Source organism: Arachis stenosperma, chromosome 8, assembly GCF_014773155.1.
Source record: "Arachis stenosperma cultivar V10309 chromosome 8, arast.V10309.gnm1.PFL2, whole genome shotgun sequence".
In the NCBI taxonomy this organism is placed as follows: domain Eukaryota; kingdom Viridiplantae; phylum Streptophyta; class Magnoliopsida; order Fabales; family Fabaceae; genus Arachis; species Arachis stenosperma.
In genome coordinates, this window is record NC_080384.1 from 16,667,081 (window position 1) to 16,687,187 (window position 20,107).

Sequence of the window (20,107 nt, forward strand, 5' to 3'; positions counted from 1 at the left end):
ATTTTTCTAAATTGGTATAATTATGCATTATTCATTAAATGCATTCATTTTGGAGAGAAAATGAATTCATGAGAAATTCACACCTCACTCTCATTAGTTAAAAAAAATTCAATTTTAATATATTAAGTAGATTATACAAATAAAAATACTTGCTAAGTATATATAAAAGAGGAGATATATAATTATATATAATATAATTGCTATATATGTAACAGATATAAATTGTTATAATTATAGAGACTTGCTATAATTATATTAAATTTAATTATGAATGTAAATAAATAAAAGTGATAATAATTAATATTATTTTTTTATATTTAATATTTACCATAAATATAAAAAATATTGAGAAAAAAAGTAGATATTGACTTTATTTTATTTTATTTTACGTCATGGATTTCTTTACTTAAATTAATGGAGGAAAAAATCTTTATGATTATATATCAATCTCAATCACAATAAATATATAAGATGAATTGGTTGAGCAACTAACAAATTTAATGGGTAAATATTATTTTTTATTTATGAAAAAAATGAAGTAACATACATGCATATATTAATATAGGAAGAATATATACTTACAGCTTTAAAATCTTCAAAAATATTCGATTGTATTATCCTTCAAGCCAAAAAATTTATCCTTTACTGTCAAGATTTTTTATTATTTATTTAAAAAAATTCTTAAATATTAACATTATTTGAATGTGAAGAATAATTAAACACTATAGTACTACTATATATACGTGTGTGTTTGTAAGATATAAAATGATACATAAGATTGTTTAATTAACTTGAGGAGGTGAGTTCAATTATTGGTTATTCATATATATATAGAAAAGTATATGGAACTAATTTTAAATCAATCAAAAAAGAACAACTTAATTAATTAAAAATATAGTAATTAGTTTTATTTATTTATGGTTTAAAATATTGATTATTAATTATGTTTTACCACGTTTAAATTAGGAAAAGATACGTTAGTATCATTACAACGTTAATAATGGAAACTGATTTAATTAGTTTCGATTTCTCTACAATCCTTCTCTCTCCAAATATCTAAAATATGATAAATTAGAAAACAAATTTAAAACTATCTAATTTAAAAAAAAAATTCTAATACCTAACATAAATATTATCAATATAGAAATTTTAGATTCACCTAAAAATATTTCGCTGATTTTTTTTGCTAAAATCATCTTGATTCCTTGTCATTATTATTCATATATTAATAACACACCTGCAATAATTGAAGTAGCAATAATACTACGTAACTCTAATAACAAGAAGCAACAGCTAATTAATTAAGCCATGGCAGAACCAGTTGAAGCACAACAACAACAAAGAAAGACGACAATGAAGAGAACCCTCCTCATAACTAACTGTATCCTCCTTTCAGTCGGGACCAGCGGCGGCCCTCTCATTATGCGCCTTTACTTCCTCCATGGCGGCCACCGCGTTTGGCTCTCCAGCTGCCTCGAAACTGCCGGATTCCCCATCATGCTCATACCCCTCATCCTCTCCTACTTCCGCCGCAAAAACAACCGCCACTACCCTTCCGAAACAGAAAAACCTAAAACTACGATGGTTTCAATGAAACCGCCGCTGTTCTTCGCTGCCGCCTTCATCGGCATCCTCACCGGCCTCGACGACTACCTCTACGCCTGCGGTGTCGCCCGCCTCCCGGTGTCCACCTCCGCCCTTATCATCGCCACACAGCTCGCCTTCACCGCCGTCTTCGCCTTCCTCCTCGTCAGGCAGAAGTTCACGCCGTACTCCGTGAACGCCGTCGTGCTCCTCACCGTTGGCGCGGGGGTGCTGGCACTCCACACTCGCAGTGACCGGCCTGCCGGAGAGTCGACGGTGGAGTACGTGAAGGGTTTCGTTATGACTCTCATGGCGGCAGCTCTGTACGGATTCGTGTTGCCGCTTGTGGAGTTAACTTACAAGAAGGCGAAGCAGAACTTAACTTATTCTTTGGTTATGGAGATTCAGTTCGTGATGTGCTTCTTTGCTACTGTTTTCTGCGTCGCCGGCATGATCATCAACAATGATTTCAAGGTTTCTTCTTCTTAGCTTGTTTAACATAAGAATTTAATTTTGATAATTTTAAAATAAAATAAAAAAATTATGAAAAGAATTTAATTTTAACACATTTAATAGAAAATAAATGTGATTAAATGATTATGAAAAATATTTACTCTATTAATATATTAAAATCAAATTTTTATCAAAATAAGAATGCATGTTAATATTTATTTTCTAATATAATATATTTTCATTAAAAGTTAAAAATTAAAGAACTATATAGATAATAGATAAAAACAATTGCACGTTCCCACTTAATAAGTTTGGTGTGATTTTGGGATAAAAAATTGACAGGTAATTCCAAGAGAAGCAAGAGAATTTGGGCTTGGAAGAGGAAATTACTATGTGGTGATGGTGGCAAGTGCAATTATGTGGCAAGCATTCTTCTTAGGAGCAATAGGAGTTATTTTTTGTTCCTCTTCGTTGCTGTCTGGTATTTTAATTGCTATATTGCTCCCCGTAACGGAAATTTTGGCCGTTATTTTCTACAAGGAGAAGTTCCAAGTTGAGAAAGCGGTTTCTCTTGTGCTTTCACTATGGGGCTTTGTGTCCTACTTTTACGGTGAGATTAAGCAAGCCAACAAGGAGAAGATGACAATGATGGATTCCAAAAACAGTGTCCCAGAGACAGAGCAGATTCAGACTCTTGCTGTTAGTCACAGTCCCAATAATATTTAGTTAGTTACTTGGGATTAGGAGATACTATTTAATTTTGTTTTAGAAAAAATCTAGAAACTATCATTTTTATTAAAATTTGATAGCACTTAATCCGCCAATAAAAGTGAATAATCTCATATCATTAAAAATATTAATGATGATTAATTAATAGCTATAAATCACAAAATCTAGTGATTCTTTAACACTTCTTTTTGTTTTATATATCTATGTTATATTTTGTGGGATTTGGATCCTCTAAAGTTTGAATTTCACTTTAGAAAATAAAGTGTAATCTTCTACCTTGAATAGTTTCTCTTTCATATTTATTCTTGGTCCCACCTATAAAATCAATGGTGAGAGATCACACTTTAATCTCTAAAGTAAAATTCAAACTTTAGAAGATCCAAATCCTTGTAAATGTCATTTATTTAAAAGATAAATAAATTTTGATACATACTATAATATTTATATATAGTTGTCTAATTTATTAAAAAAATAAAAATTAATATTTAATTTAAAAGATATTAAAATAAATTATTTTTAAATATTTAAAACTTTTCATAAAAGATAAGTTCGACAAATTCAATACCAAATTCATAGAGATCAAAGAATTATTTGTCATAAATTTTTTATAATTTAAAAATTTTTTATTCGATTTTTAATCATTTAAATAATTAATGAGTATAAATGATTTATGATACATCAATAGGTTATTATTTACAGAAATAATTTAGATTAATTACTTAAATAATTAAAAATTAATTAAATTAATTATTTAAATAGTTAAAAGTTTATAAATTATAAGTTTATCCTTCAAAAAGAAATAATCAGAAAACAAAGGAAAATGGATTCTTTTCAATTTTTTTAATATTTGATAAAATTCAGTGTGATCTCTTATTTTTAATTTTATAAGTAAGATTAAAAATAAATTAAAAAAATAATAAATAATTAGATTAAACACTATACACCATCCAACTTTTTGTTTACTGGAGATGATTCATTCCCGAAATTAAAGCCGCATGCACCTTCAATTTCCAAATGCTATAAGACAATTCGACCGGTCAATTCAAGACCTAGCATATAGCATATAAGTCACTTTATTGTTGTATTGAAATTTCTTATAGGAATAAATAAATTAAAGATGAGCCACAAGTTGTGATGAAGGCATCTTTTATAGATTATTCCGCTTACCATTTGCACATGTACACGTAAATAGCATAGCACTCTTCTTGTAATCTTGTAGTATAAGGTACTGCATTATTGGGCTGGCTTACAATTCAGAACCCCATTAAACCTAATTCAACAATGATGGTTTTCCTTTTTCACAAGTTTTTGCACTGGACTGAGTGCCATCATTGACTTCCTTGATCCATGCATGTTGTTTAAATATAGGACCAAGATATAATAATACTAATAAAGCTTGAATCTAGTATAATCTCATAGAATTAGAATATCAGTAATCCTACGTAGACAAAAATTACAAATAATAAATAAAAATATATACTTAAAAATATTTTCATTTAATTTATAAGAAAATATGAATTATTTTCTTTAATTATTTGATACAATTAATTTTTTTATAAATATTTTTTATTTAATTATACCAAAAAATAATTTAAATTTTATAAGAATCAAATCTAAAAAAAATTATTAGCTTATTCCATCCATAATTATACAATTCTTATTTCAAATAAAAATCTTAAATTCTTATATTATTAATCCTAAAAAATATTTTTAAAACACCACAACACGTTATAAAACAAAATTCAAAATATCAAATTTGATTAGTGTCAATTTATTAAAAATAAAAAACATAAAAATATTGGTTTATAACCTACAAAATAAAAAAATAAATAATAAATTAATTTTAATTCATTAATTATAGATGTTATATGTTTAAAATTATAAATGTTATATATATAAAATTATGAATGTTAGACTAAAGATATTTTGCCAATGAATTATAACTCAAATGATATAATTTCTCCATACTTATCTAAAAAGTCACAAATTTGAGTCTCTTTATCTATAGTAAGAAAAAATAAAATAAAAAATAAATTAGAAATATTTCAATAATTTTATTATACAACTAATATTTTTACACATAGATTATATATTATAAAATAAAAAAATATGAAATAAATTATTAAATATAATTATTAACTAATCAGATTAAAATTAATAAATAAATATACATATGAATATTAAATAAAAAATATTAAAATAATTAAAAATCATGATCTATTGACATGCATGTGAGATAATTCAAAAACAAATATATTTTAAAATTGGGTAATATTAACTGTAAAATTTTGTTAATTATTAACATTATATGTATAAAAATATAGATGTTATGAGTATAAAATTATATGTTATTTGTGTTTTACTATATAACTCATATTTTTATATACCGACTGTTATAAAATAAAAAATAAAATATATAAAAAAAATTATTAAACAAGTTTTTAAATAAAATTTTTAACTCGTTATATTGGTATCAATAAGGATTGAACAATTACAAATATGGGAAAAAATTAAGGGCAATGCTTATAGAAAAAAAATAATTACATTATTAATGAAAAGGTTGAATTACTCTGTTGGTTTTTATAGTTTTGCGAAATTTTTAATTAGATTATATATATTTTTTTCTTTTAATTGAGTCCTTTTGCACAAATTTATTTTTTAATTTGGTCCTTACACTCTTTTTTCGTTTTATTTAAGTCCTTGTACCAATTTTTTTTATAGTTGGATCCCTATAAAATTAAGTCAATTACTGCTAAGTAGGATCTAATTGAAAAAAATTTGGTGCAGGAATCAAATTAAAAAAAAGTATAAAAATCTAATTAAAAATTTTATGAAACTATAAAGACTAAATAAATAATTAAAGCTAATAAGAATCGAATATTTACAAAATAGAGATGAATGAATAATTTTACTGTAAAAATGGTGTACAACCTTCAATAATTTTACTGATGCAAAATAATTTGTTTATCACAAGGTTGCATATGGACAGGGCTGCACATGGATCGGATAATATCCGCAGATCCGCGGTAATTATCCGCATCCGATCCGAATTTCGCGGATATTATCCGATCCGCAGAGTCATCGGATCGGATCAGATCCGATCCGCACTGTGGTAGGATCGGATCGCGGATTCGGCAATGATACCCGCGGATCCGATCCGCAGATCCGCACAGATCCGCACATGACACATGATATAAATAGCTAATGTTATGTTGTTGTGACCTAACCCTAAATCCCTCATTACGGATTTACGGCGCTCCTCACGACCTCACCTCTTTCACTCTCTGAACTCTGGACTCTCCTCTCAATCTCAGATCCTCACTCACTTACTCAGACTCTCAAACTCTGGCTCTTCTTCTCCTCTCTGATCGGCTCTACCTTGCTCTATCACCAGTGTTTGCTGTCCATTACCGTCTCCTAAGGGCATCATTTATTGTTCTTCCAGGCTCCAACTGCACGGTCGTCACCTCCTCCATTGACGCGGTGGACGGCGGTCGCGTCGTTCTCCATACGCGTTCTTCATAGGTCGCGTTCTTCACTGGCGCAGCGGTCAGGGTCGGTGGTCTCCTCCAGTAGTGCGGTCACCTCCTCCATCACTCACGGTCGCGTTCATCATTTCTCGTTCTCTCCAAGCAGCTTCGTGAATCTGTCAGAGTCAGACCAGCCGTCTTTCTTCTCCATCGTTTTTGCTCTCGGCTCTTCAACTGATCAAGTATTATGGGTAAATTAATTTTATTTTATTTTCTCTTTTTAAAACTGTTTTAATAATTGATGAAATTGTTGGCTAGTTTTAGGAAAATATTTCATGACTTCAAATTACTAGTGATTTCACAAAATGTAGTCCCTTATTTAAGAGCAATCAACTTCATTTCATGATCAATAGATCCAAGAATTATTGCATCAGAGAATAGAGAACCAATGATATGTTTTGAGCCAATCTGGAAGATAGAAATTAAGCATTACTTTGGCTACATAATTATTAACTTATTCCTTGTAAAGTCTCTTTCTGAAGGTGTCAACTATGGTGGCCTGAATTCTAATATTTTAAATTTAGTTATTAGCATATGGGATGTAATTTGTAAACTTTATTTCCGAGGGTGGGAAAAAATGTTGGATTCATTTCTCAAATGGCAAGTAATCCTTGAAGACAATACCATGTGATTTCTCATTTGCTGTCTCTATCCCTAGACCCTATGAAGGATATGGTTTGATTTCATTGTTTGTTCTTATAACGATAATAATATTAATATTTGTAAACTGATATAGTGTTATGGCTTATTTTAAAGGTCTATTGATTCATTGTGTTATACTGTTATTATGTATTAAAATCTGTAAATTTGAATGGTTTATTTAACTATGAATAGATATGGCATTGAGGATTTATATGGTTTAAAGGTTTAATTGTTTGAAAATTAAGATGGTTTATTTAATTGAAGTCATATGGCACTGAGGGTCTGTTGTTTGTAAACTGATATAGTGTTATGGCTTATTTTAAAGTACTTGAATCATTGTGTTATACTGTTATTATGTATTAAAATCTGTAAATTTGAATGGTTTATTTAACTATGAACAGATATGGCATTGAGGATTTATATGGTTTAAAGGTTTAATTGTTTGAAAATTAAGATGGTTTATTTAATTGAAGTCATATGGCACTGAAGGTCTATTGTTTGTAAACTAATATAGTGTTATGGCTTATTTTAAAGTACTTGAATCATTGTGTTATACTGTTATTATGTATTAAAATCTGTAAATTTGAATGGTTTATTCAACTGTGAACAGATATGGCATTGAGGATTTATATGGTTTAAAGGTTTAATTGTTTGAAAATTAAGATGGTTTATTTAATTGAAGTCATATGGCACTAAAGGTCTATTGTTTGTAAACTAATATAGTGTTATGGCTTATTTAACTGTAGAATTGTGTTGGTCTGTTGGAAAATTAGAATGGCCGATAATCAAGCGCTTACAACTAATGCAAGTGGGTCTGAAGTTGGGAGCATTCCTACTCCACCTAGTGTCGCTGGATCTACACCAGAAGAATCAACAAGGGGAGGAGAAACAAATACCAATCCAGCTTCAAGTGATGCTCCTTCTTTGGCGACAGCAGCACAATCTGGCCAGTCAGGTAAAAGAAAGTCTACTAGACCCCCTTCTATTGTTTGGGATCACTTCAAAAAAAATGATGAGGAAACTAAGGCTCAATGTAAGCATTGTTTGAAATGGTTACAGTGTCATAGTCGTAGGGATGGGACCTCTAACCTAAAAAAACATATTGGAACTTGTGCGAAGAACCCGGAAAATCATGTTGATAAAAAACAGAAAACTCTTGTGTTCACAAATTCTAATTTAGAGGAACCACCAACATTAAAGGCAGTAGACTTTAATCAAGATCGGTGTAGGCTTGCACTTTGTAAGATGGTGATAATTGATGAGCTTCCATTTAGGTTTGTGGAAAATACTGGTTTTAGGGGATTTTGTGGTGAAATGCAACCTCAATTTAAGATTTCGAGTCGTATGACAGTTGCTAGGGATTGTATGCAGTTGTATGTAGAGGAAAAAACCAAACTTAAGTCCCTTTTGGAGTTGAATCATCAGATGGTTTCTTTAACTACTGATACTTGGACGTCTGTTCAAAACATGAACTATATGTGTGTAACAGCTCATTATATTGATGATGGGTGGGCATTGAATAAGAAGATCATGTCTTTTAATTTGATTGCTGATCATACTGGTGTTACCATAGGAAAAGCTCTAGAGAAATGTTTAAAAGATTGGTGTATTCGAAAACTTTGTACTGTAACTGTGGATAATGCTAGTGCAAACTTTGTTGCTGTAAACACTTTGGTTAAAATCATGCGAGAATGGAATGGTTGTACTATGTTGGGTGGGGAATTCGTTCATTTGAGATGTGCTGCCCATATTTTAAATCTGATTGTTTGTGATGGTTTGAAAGATCTACAGTCATCTATTGCTAGGATTAGAACTTCTTGTAAGTTTGTAAAGTCATCTCCGTCTAGGTTAGCAACCTTTAGGAGGTGTGCACATGAGGCAAACATTACAAGTCGACAAATGATTATTCTTGATGTGCCGACGAGGTGGAATTCTACTTATATGATGTTGGAAGTGGCCGAAAAATTTGAAAAGGCATTTGCTCGTCTTGCTAGGGAAGATGCTCATTTTGAAAGATACCTTGAAGATGATGGGGGGCCTCCTAGTGATGAGGATTGGAGTAGAGCTCGTATCTTTATACGTTTTTTACAAATTTTCTATCATGCAACGCTTTCATTCTCTAGTTCTTTGAATGTCACTTCAAATACTTTTTTCCATGTATTGTGTAAGATTTTATGCACTTTGAATAAATGGATTATGAGTGATGATTTAGTGTTGAATGGAATGGCAACAACGATGAAGGCTAAATTTGATAAGTATTGGGATGATTCTGATCATTCTTATACTTCTACTCCTTTGACTTCAGTGAACAAGCCATCTCTGAACTATCTATTACTTGTTGCTGTTTTTCTTGATCCGCGGTATAAATTGGAATATATTCAGTTTACTTTGTCTGAGATGTATGGTCAAGGTGAGAAATCTTCAAGGATCTTTAGAAAATTGAAGGATATCATTGCTAAATTGTTTGAGCAATATAGCATATGGAATCCGCGACCCCCTGAAGACACTCAAGATGCTAGCATTTCTTCAGATACTACACCAAATCCTAGTGTAGAGATGAGTGAGAATGATAGTATTACGATTGAAGATCCTATGAGCAAGTGGAAGCAAACTCAAAGGATAAAATTAAGTGAGTTGAAGAAAAATGAAATGGATAGATATTTGGAAGATGAAGTGGCGGAAGATTTTAGTGGATTTGATATATTGAGGTGGTGGAGAGGAAAGACTTTGAGGTATCGTGTTCTCTCTTGCATGGCTAGAGATATATTAGCCATTCCTGTTTCTACTGTGGCATCTGAGTCAGTTTTTAGCACGGGAGGTCGTGTCCTTGACCCTTATCGCAGTTGTTTGAGTCCCACCACTATAGAGGCGTTAATTTGCACTCAAAATTGGTTGAAGCCTGCTAAGATATTGGTTGAGCTTCATGAAGGAGATGCCGCTGTTGATTCAGGTATATAATGAATTAGTTCATTTGTATTTTATTAATTATTATTCATTTTTTGTCTTTCATTTTAAAGCATTGACATACCATGACATATTTTGTTATTGTTGAATTGAATAGAATTTTCTGGAGTTACTAGTGTCGGAGATCCTGAAGTTCAAAGTGGAATGCAATCTCATCAACCATCTTAGGTATTCAATGGTGCTTGTATTGTATTGGTATATAATAATTTATTATTCTAACATGTTTTACTAATTTTTCTCACTTGTTATTTCTTAATAGGAATGAATGCTTGCTGATATAGTGTTAATTAGAAGACTGGAAGAGATGTGTCAATTGGAACTTGTTGAGTTGCTGTTTTAGTATTTTTAGTATATTGGGATTGCTGTTTTAGTATATTGGGATTGCTGTTTTAGTATAATTTACTGTGCTGAATTGTTGAGTTGCTGTTTTAGTATGTTAAATTACTGATTTAATGTGTTGTTTCACTAAGTATTGTCATAAATTCTATGATATTTTATTTTTAATTGTTGAGTTGCTGTTTTATTTTTAATTTTTAATTTTATGATATTTATGGACATTTTTTTCAAAAATAGAAAAAAACAGGGCCTTAAAACAAATCTTTTATTACATGGATATATCCGATATCCGATCCGATCCGATCCGCAAATACGCGGATCGGATCGGATCGGATCCGACCTAAAAAAACGCGGATATGGTATCCGATCCGATCCGATGGGAGCAGTGCGGATCGGATAGAATTTTAGCCTATATCCGATCCGATCCGATCCGTGTGCAGCCCTACATATGGTCTTAAAAATACTAATTTTATATTGGTGAAATCACGTTATTTATGAAATATGCATTATTGCTAATAGAGTGATAGTACATTATATGTTATTAATATTTATTTTAATGTAATTAAATATTTTAATATTAAATAAAATTATTAAAATAAATTCTAGTATAAAGAATCAAAAGACGCGTGAAAAAATGAAAACTAAATATGGTGGTTGTAATGTTAGAAAGAAAAAAAAAATCTAAATTTATCTTATTTAATATTTATTAATTTTAATAATAATTAATAAAAATTAAATGAATTAAATTTTGGTTATTTTTAACTAATTTTTTTATTATAAAATATTTTTTATATAATTAATTATATTAGGTAATGTAAAAAAAATATGGATAAAATACTAAATTGGTTTTTTTATGTTTAGGTGTAATTCTATTTTTGTCTTTAAAATTTAAAGTGTCTTATTTAAATTTAAAAAAGTTTCGTTTAACTTCAATGTAATCCTATCATGAAGTCAAAGTTAAATAATTAATAGAATGTCCTATATCACAACAATATAAGAACAAAATCGATAATTTGGAGGACAAATACAAGTTCTAAAGGTACAAAATCAACCGTGAATCCATTAATTTATTTATTTATTATTTTTTATAACTTAAATGAAATATTTTCTATAGAGCTAAGGAGAATGATAAATAAATATATTGATGCGTCCACGGTTGATTTTGGGCTTTGGAGCTTGTACTTGTTCTCCAAATTATCGATCTTGTTCTTGTACTGCTGTTATGTAGGACATTTTGTTAATTATTTAACTTTGACCTCATGGTGGAACTAAATTAAAGTTAAATAAAACTTTTTTATTCAAATACGACACTTTAAATCTTAAGGACCAAAATAAAATTACGCCCAAACGTAGAGGACCAATTTAGTATTTTACCCAAAAAATATTTTGGCTGATTTAGTTTCATAAACTTTGGTTTCAAACTTTTCCTTTATTATATTCCTAGCAATGACTTACTAAAATAAAAAAAATATAAGCTATAGTGTTTGTCCATTTTTACGAAAAATAAGGTTTTCTTTGTCCAAAAAAAATACTTTGATTTTTAATCTTTTTCATTTTAAGACAACACAATTTTTTTATTAAAAAAAATATTAAATATTAACAAAAATTAATTTATAAGAGTTTTATTTGTAATTTGTGGAAATTTTAAACTTTCATAAAATTCTTTTCAATAATACAACCAAGTATGACCACTACTACTATTATCTTTTTCATTCTCATCATTATCATTTCTACTTCTACTATTTTTATTGTGTAACTATACTTTATCACCATTGTTATTTTTTTACTCTCATCATCACCAATACAAATATTATCAACATTAATGTTATCTTATTTCATTTCTTATTCGATGTTTTTTTTTTTTTGTATTGCAATTACTTTTTTTTCTGACATTATTTATAACAATGGTCTTTTTTCACTTAATTGCTACTAGTAAAAAAATTTTACAAAAATAAATTTATTAATAATTTGTGAAAGTTTAAAATCTTCACAAATTACAAATAAAAATTTTATAAAATTAATTTTTGTTATTATTTAACAGAAGAATTGTATTATCCTAAATTAAAAAGATTGAAAACTAAGATATCTTTTTTTAGACAAAAATTTCCTTATCCTTGGTGAAAATAAACGAGCGTTGAGTTGGATATTTACTCACTAAACTTGCAACTAGATTTGCTCCTTATAAATAATATATATAGAGTTTATTTATTTATATTAAAAGAAGAAAACATTAAATTCAATCTTAATATATAAATAGAAAACAAATGCACTAGAAAGGATTATCAATGATTTATGGCTTCGCTCCTTAATCAATAAGAATTAATGTCTACACATTTTTTAAATTATTATAACACAAGCATAAATCAATCCAAAAACAAATGAAAAACAAATGATTAGTCTCAAAAGAACGAATCCAAACGATTAAATGACAATTCATACATTTTATTATTTTTCTGTTGGTTGCATTTCATACCATCTTTTAGAATAAATTAGTTTGATAAGTTATCAATTTTATTAGCATATGAATCATTTTTTGTAGATTTAAAAATTTCATGATGATTTGCTGAACTATACACATGATAGTGTAGAAGTATATGTATACTTATTCAAATGACAAACAATAATATACAATTTACCTCATCGAATAGTCGCCCCTCTCTTACTGGCTATTTTTTTAGGAGGTTCTTTGATTAGTTGAAAAAGCAAAAGCAAATTACTGTGACTCATTTATTTATCGAGACTAAATATCGCGCTTTAGCAAGTATTACTTGTAAAATTTAATGGATTCTTAATTTGTTGGGCATTTTTTTACATCACTTATGACCGATCACCTATTTTTTATTATGACAACTAAAGTGCTCTTCACATCACAGTTAACCCGATTTTTCATGAGCGTACTAAACATTTGGAGATTGATTGTCATGTTGTGCACCAAAAAGTATAAGTCAGTGTCATAAAATTGCTTCCTATCACTTCTTGCAGACAATTAGTTGATATTTTGACCAAGCCATTATCTCCACACACATTTCATCTCAATTTATCCAAGTTAAAAATTTTAGACATATTCTATCCTCTAATTTACGAGAGCATATCAGAATCTAAAATAAATTAATTTGATGAGTCATCAATTCTGTTAGTTTAATTTTACTTCAACTTCTTCTTCCCTATTAATTTCTATTCTTCATCCTTTGTTTCATTAAACATGGAAAACCAAGAAAATCCACACAAAATATACATGTTGTACGCCCTTTGAACTTTCTGGTCTCCTCTTAATTAACTATCGCCACAACAACAAATAAGATAATATTATAGGTAAAATACATATTTAAACCAAAATCATGTCAAAATTACACAATTTTCCTAAAAGAAAAAAATGTTACATGAATTTTCCATTAGGACTTTTTTATATAAATTGAATGAGCCCCTTTTGATTTGCCCACTCCCACACTAATTCGAATTACTATAAAAAGATGCAAATTGAATCTAACCAAGTCGATTTATGCATGCATAAAATATAAGCTAGTAAATCGAATCACATGGATTAGAATTATGCATGCAATTGAAGTGCCTAGTAATTCGAAACAACCTATTTCGATTTACACCTTGTATCGTCTTTACATAATTCAAATTTAACTGATTCGAATTACCACAAACAAATAAATCGAACAAGGTAAATCTGATTTACTGTAAGACCAACGTATATAAATATGATATGAACGTGAATTCCTCATGAGAGTGAAACACAATGGCTAGTGAGGATAGCTTTTTAGGATTAGTGCACTATAGAGGGTCGATTAAGAAAAAAATACAATCTGGAATTAAGTTTACTGATAAGGATCTCCTCAATATTTTTCTGAAACCTACAATGAGCTTCACTGAGTTCCTGAATTATATAATCCAAAAATTGGGGTTGTAAGGCGTAAAACGGGTTGAGAAGTTCTTCTATCGAATTTCGATTTTAGTTTTGCGAGATGATGTGAAATACGATTCGTTTGTCATAGGAGTGACGAGGATTTGAAAGTTTCGTTCTATTGTCGTCGACAGTTTTTCGAGGTCAAGACCCCTGAGCTATTGGCCAAGCTTGTAGATATGGTCTCTAGTTCAGGAGGTTCGAACCGGAATCCCTAAGCTCCAGCAACGACAGCTTGTTCTAGTTCGAGACCTGTTGGTGCCTCTTCATTCGTGCCTGTGATTGCACCTGAGGCAATGGTGGTTGCCTCCCCATCCTTTGCAGTTGATCTAAACCGCAGTGGTGATGAAGAAGTTGGTATTACTGATACGGCGCCAGTTTCATTACAGGGTGGAACACCAGATAGTATAGACGATGTAATGTGGGATGATGATGACGATGATGATGTGGAGCCAGACATCATTGCCGATGATAATGGTGATAACATAGCAAGGAATAATCCAGCTGGGGCTGGCAGAGTGTCTAGCTCAGGGACTCAGCAGTATCCTCCACACTTTTCAATTTTGGACTTGGATGCCATGAAACAGCAGGAGATTCCTAGTGAACCTGTTGAATTTGGTGCCAGAGATACACAGGATACCGGAGGTCTAGCGGAGTTTTAGGTTGGTCAGCAATTTCAGGATAAAGAGGAGGTCGTGTTAAGCGTAAAAACCTATAGCATCCGACGCGGGGTTCAGTATAAAGTGGTGGAGTCCGGTTATCGCAAGTACTTTGAGAAGTGTAAGAAATTTGGCAACGTATGTACATGGTTGATTCAGATCAGTCTTCGCCAGCGTAGATGTATTTGGGAGGTAAAACGGTACAATGGACCTCATACTTGTCTGGCCACATCGATATCGAGTGATCATAAGAGTCTTGATTATCGTGTGATCTTGGTATTCATACTGCCAATGGTTAGAGCTAATGCAGCCGTGTGTATCAAGGTACTACTGAATGATGCCCAGTTGTCCCAATGGAGGTGCCAAAATTACAAGCTGTGTGGGAACCACCAATTACCACCTCTGTCATCCTTCGACATCCAGAAATCGATGTCTAGTGTGGCTCTTGGTTAAGGCTGTACTCCACTAAACTGTGGTAGCACCCGATCTACCTGGTGTCACTCTATGACAGCAAAATATATTAATGCTGTTGCGGACCTCCATAACGCCGTATGCCAAGGTTCCAATATCTCTAGATGCACCACCTAAAAGACTTATGAAACGTCATCATTAAATATACAGTGTTGCCAATCTGATAGAGATTTTAACTATTTAGAGTGGTTGAAATACTCACATCCCCAGCCTGTAGGAGATCTATCCTGAGCCTCCAATAAACAACTCGAGGTCCCTTCTCGCTCGCGGTCGGGTTGTGACCTGACTACCTACAAGCCAAACATAGGTTATCACTAAATAAAACTAACATCAAATAATTGTGACAAACATATCATTTGAATAGAATACTACCTCAAGGCCAAAGGCCAGCCGAACGTATCATATCCAGCAGGCCTGAAACCAGGGAACCTCCAGAAGATCATGATTGAAGCAGCTTTAATGAACCGACTAACTTCACAATGTTTCTGTTTGTCACGCAGCACATGCACTGGTATAACCATGAGAGAGCAGCTAATCCCCAACTGTACCCACCCATGTCCGCAAACCTGGCTATATATGGCAGCCACCGAATGTGAATGCGAGTACCAGACTTGTCGCCAAATAGCTAAGTCCCCAAAAGCACCATAATATAGGCCCGGGCATACCTCCTAACAGTGGCCTCGTTGGCACCATCAGAAAGCTCTCCGAATGTGTCCCGAATCCAACTGCATCTCACTGTGAATTTGTCGATGCAGTTCGCAAGATGCAAAACACCCAGTAGCTCCTCGAACCACGTCCAAGTTGGGTGACCACCCTCGATGTATCGCTCGAAATCTATCAGGCAACCACTGACATAATGTCCATCGGTCAGCAGCCCTAACTGGTACGCCACGTCCTATAGTGTAATCATACACTCGCCGAACGACATATGAAACGTGTGCGTCTCCGGACGCCATCGCTCCACGAATGCACTAACCAACGGCTCATCCAACCTAAACCAAGTCTCGTTCAGCCTCGCAAGATGGTATAAACAATCCATTTGCAAGTACGAAACGATCCTTTTATCTAGGCGCATACCCAGCTGTCGTTGCATGCTCATGATACATTGGTGGGGCTGCATAAACAACTTAACAAATTATCTCTCACATCAGAATATATTTATATAACATTATCAACTAATGCATATCTTAATTCAAAGAATACAACTTATATGCAACCAAATAATGTTACGCATTCAAATACAAAATAACATCATATATTCATCAAACTGGGCCTAATAAAAATTAGTTTTAACATTAACAAAAAAATTTACTTAATGACTAAGTTTAATATTAACAAAAAAATCTTACTCTAACTAAGTTTCATCCCCCATTATCTTTACTACTGATACTTTTCTACTTATTTATAATCACTATCCAAATTAGAGCTTGCTCCGTCAAACTTCTAGAAACTAATAAATCACTAATATAACCATTCTATCTATCTTAACAATTGTAAATATTGACTAGTGTTATAAGAGACAAAAAAAAGTAACACATTAATTCCTATTTTTGAAAAAAAAATATGCGCACTAACCTCTTCATTGATGACACCAGTTATATGGATGACTCTATCCAAACGATAAAGCCGGTCTGGTTGTCCCCCATCAGCAGAACATTCGAATGTTAAACACTTTTTTGGAGTTTTAGGAAAGAGTTTTCTCTGGGATTTGATGGGGCAGGATTTTAGAATTGTAGTTTGAATGAGTTCAATTTGAATTCTATTTATATGAAACTATTAGTAATTCAAATGAGTCCAATTCGAATTACTTTGGGCTGCTCTTTGGTAGTAATTCAAATCAAAGCACTTTGAATTAGTATTACTATTAGTAAATCGAAACAGCTTGTTTCGAATTACTAGGTACACAAAACTATGGGTAATTTGAATTGGTGTGATTCGAATTAGTGGGAATCACGTGCATGCATAATTTGAATCCATGTGATTCAATTTATTAGGCCATATTTCATGCATGCATAAATCGACTTAGTTAGATTCGATATGCTTTTAGTTATAATAATTCGAATTAATCTTATTCAAATTAGTGTTGGAGTAGACAAAATGAGACTCATTCGATTTATATAGAAACGTTCTAATAAGAAATTCATGTAACGTTTTTTTAGATAAATTATATAATTTTGAGCTCCATTTGATTTAAATATACATTTTACCGTAATATTATTATATAACCCCGCACTTCATGAATATGTGCATAACTATGTTCCCTAAAAAAAATTAATTATTTTATCTCTCTTATAATTTCATCAAATTTATAATTAAATTTATATATATTTAATTAAGTCTTTATATTATGTTTAATTTTATAATTAAGTCATTATTAATATAAAAAGTATTAGAATTAATAAAATATTTTTTTATAAATTAAAAATATTTACGATTAAAATTTTAATTAATTTTTATCACATATTTTTTTTAAAAAGACTATTCATTAATTTTAATATTTTTATTATAAAAATTATCTAATTATAAAATTAAAAATAATATATAAATTCAATTAAAAATATCATAATGATCTAATTATAAATTTGATAAAAAATTTTAAAATTTAACATAATAATTAAATAAAAAAATCAATCATTAATAATAATAATAATAATAATAATAATAATAATAATAATAATAATAATAATAATAATAATATAATAATAATAACAATTAATGGACAGCAATACAGAATATACCGTAATATAGTTAGTAACATTATTTATATTATTTATCTTTTAGCATAATTCATTATTGACATACAAATTACAAAGAGAAATTGCATGTGAAATTTCTTATGGCTGCTACTATAATTAACAGTACACAGCACTGATCATCAAATCAAAGCATTAATTGAGGGGCACCAAAAACAAAGCACCAGTTGATGTATATGGGCCACTAAGATCTAATAATTGACGGGTATGTCTAAAACGAGCTCAACCATTATGTGCTTATTGAATGAGTCATATTTATATAGGCTATTAGATTTTATTAGATAAAAATCAAAGGCTAATATAAAACAAGAGCATTGATGGACTCTAATAAATATAGAATATCTTAGTACATAAATAAATGCTTTAAATGACAATATTTTAATACACAATACTTTAAACGACAACAAAATCTTTTATTCTTAAATAATTAAATATAAAATATATGAGTATTTTTTATTTATTAAAATTAATTATTGCAAAAAATTTTTGTAATATTAAAAAATTATATTAAAATAATATTTTAAACTATAACTAACATAAAAATATAAAATAATTAAAATTTTATTTTATATTACTTGACAAATAATTAGATTATTATATTTAAAATTTATTAACTAACTAAGTTTATTAAAAATATTATATATAATACATGAAAATATTAACTTTTTTATTTTTTTCAATTTTTTTAAGAAAAACAAAATAAATAATATAATTTTAAATACATACCTAAATAAAAAGTTAATATTTTCATGTATTTTATATAATTTTTTAAATAAATTTTATTTTTACAAATATTTTAATAAAAAATTATATGATATAATAATATATTTAATAAAATAATTAGTTAATAAATTTTAAATATAATAATCTAATTATTTGTCAAGTAATATAAAACAAATTTTAATTATTTTATATTTTTATATTAAAGCTTAAAATATTATTTTAATATTATAAAAAAATTTTGCATAATAATTAATCTTAATGAATAAAAAAATTTATATTTTTTGTATTTATTTAATTTATATTTTTTAGAACAAAAAATTTATACTTTTATATAGTAAAATATGTGATAATCATCTTAATATATATTAGGGGTGGCAAAACGGGTCGAGTCCGTCGGGCCGACCCGCCGAACTCGCTAAAAAAGGTGGGTTGGACTAGAATTTGAAACCGGTCAAATTAAAAGAATTTGCCAAATTCGCAAAATTTTTATGCAAAATTTTTTTATAATATTAAAAGATTATATTAAAATAATATTTTAAATAGTTATACTGTAATAGATTTAATATGTTTTCTGATTTCAATGTTATTATATGATTATAATTATTTAATATATAAAAAATTACTAGATAGTATATATATAGGGGTGGCAAACGGGCCTAAACCTGCCGGGTCGGCCCGCGTAACCCGTCAAAAAAGGCGGGCTGGACTGGAAAATTGGGACCTCCAAATAGCAAAAGTCCGCCTAATCCGCACTGCTTAAACCACGGGCTTTGGCGGGACGGGGCGGATTTTTCCGCCGGGCTTAGTATTTTTTTAGCAAGGGGTATTTTTACAATTTTTTTGCCAAAATCCAACTTTCCCAATCTAACTTACAAGAGAATAAAGATGAAAATTGAGTGTTTTGGATTATATTTATTTTGTTTTAGAGACAATATTTATAATTATGTTTTGGATTATGTTTATTTTGCTTTGGGAACAATATTTATAATTATGTTTTGGATGAAAACTTGGTTTATATTTATATTTATTAGATATTTATAATTACAAAGACTTTAATGTTTGTGAATATAAAAATTATAATTTGTTTATACTTTTAGAAATTATAATAGTTAAAAATAAAAAATAGGAGAGATTTTTTATGCATATATATATATATATATATATTATTTAATAGTTAAAAGTAAAAAAAAAAAAAAAGAGGATATTTGGCGGGCTATACCCGCCGTTAGGCGGAGAGAGCTAGAATTTTGGGACCGCCTCACTAGGCGGGGCGGGGCGGGCTTCCCCGCTTGCCACCCCTATATATATATATTAGGGGTGGCAATGCGGGCCGGCTCGCCCCAACCCGCCCCG

The 20,107-nt window shown here is 30.0% G+C and overlaps 1 protein-coding gene across 1 annotated transcript; it reads left to right on the top strand.

Moving 5' to 3' along the window:
* The first annotated feature begins 1,246 nt into the window (after nt 1–1,246).
* On the top strand, nt 1,247–2,937 carry LOC130944017 (purine permease 1-like). The gene is made up of 2 exons (XM_057872134.1): nt 1,247–2,058; nt 2,380–2,937. The coding sequence occupies exons 1-2, from the start codon at nt 1,309–1,311 to the stop codon at nt 2,761–2,763; spliced, it is 1,134 nt and encodes a 377-aa protein (XP_057728117.1). The 5' UTR covers nt 1,247–1,308; the 3' UTR covers nt 2,764–2,937.
* The last annotated feature ends 17,170 nt before the right edge of the window (nt 2,938–20,107 follow it).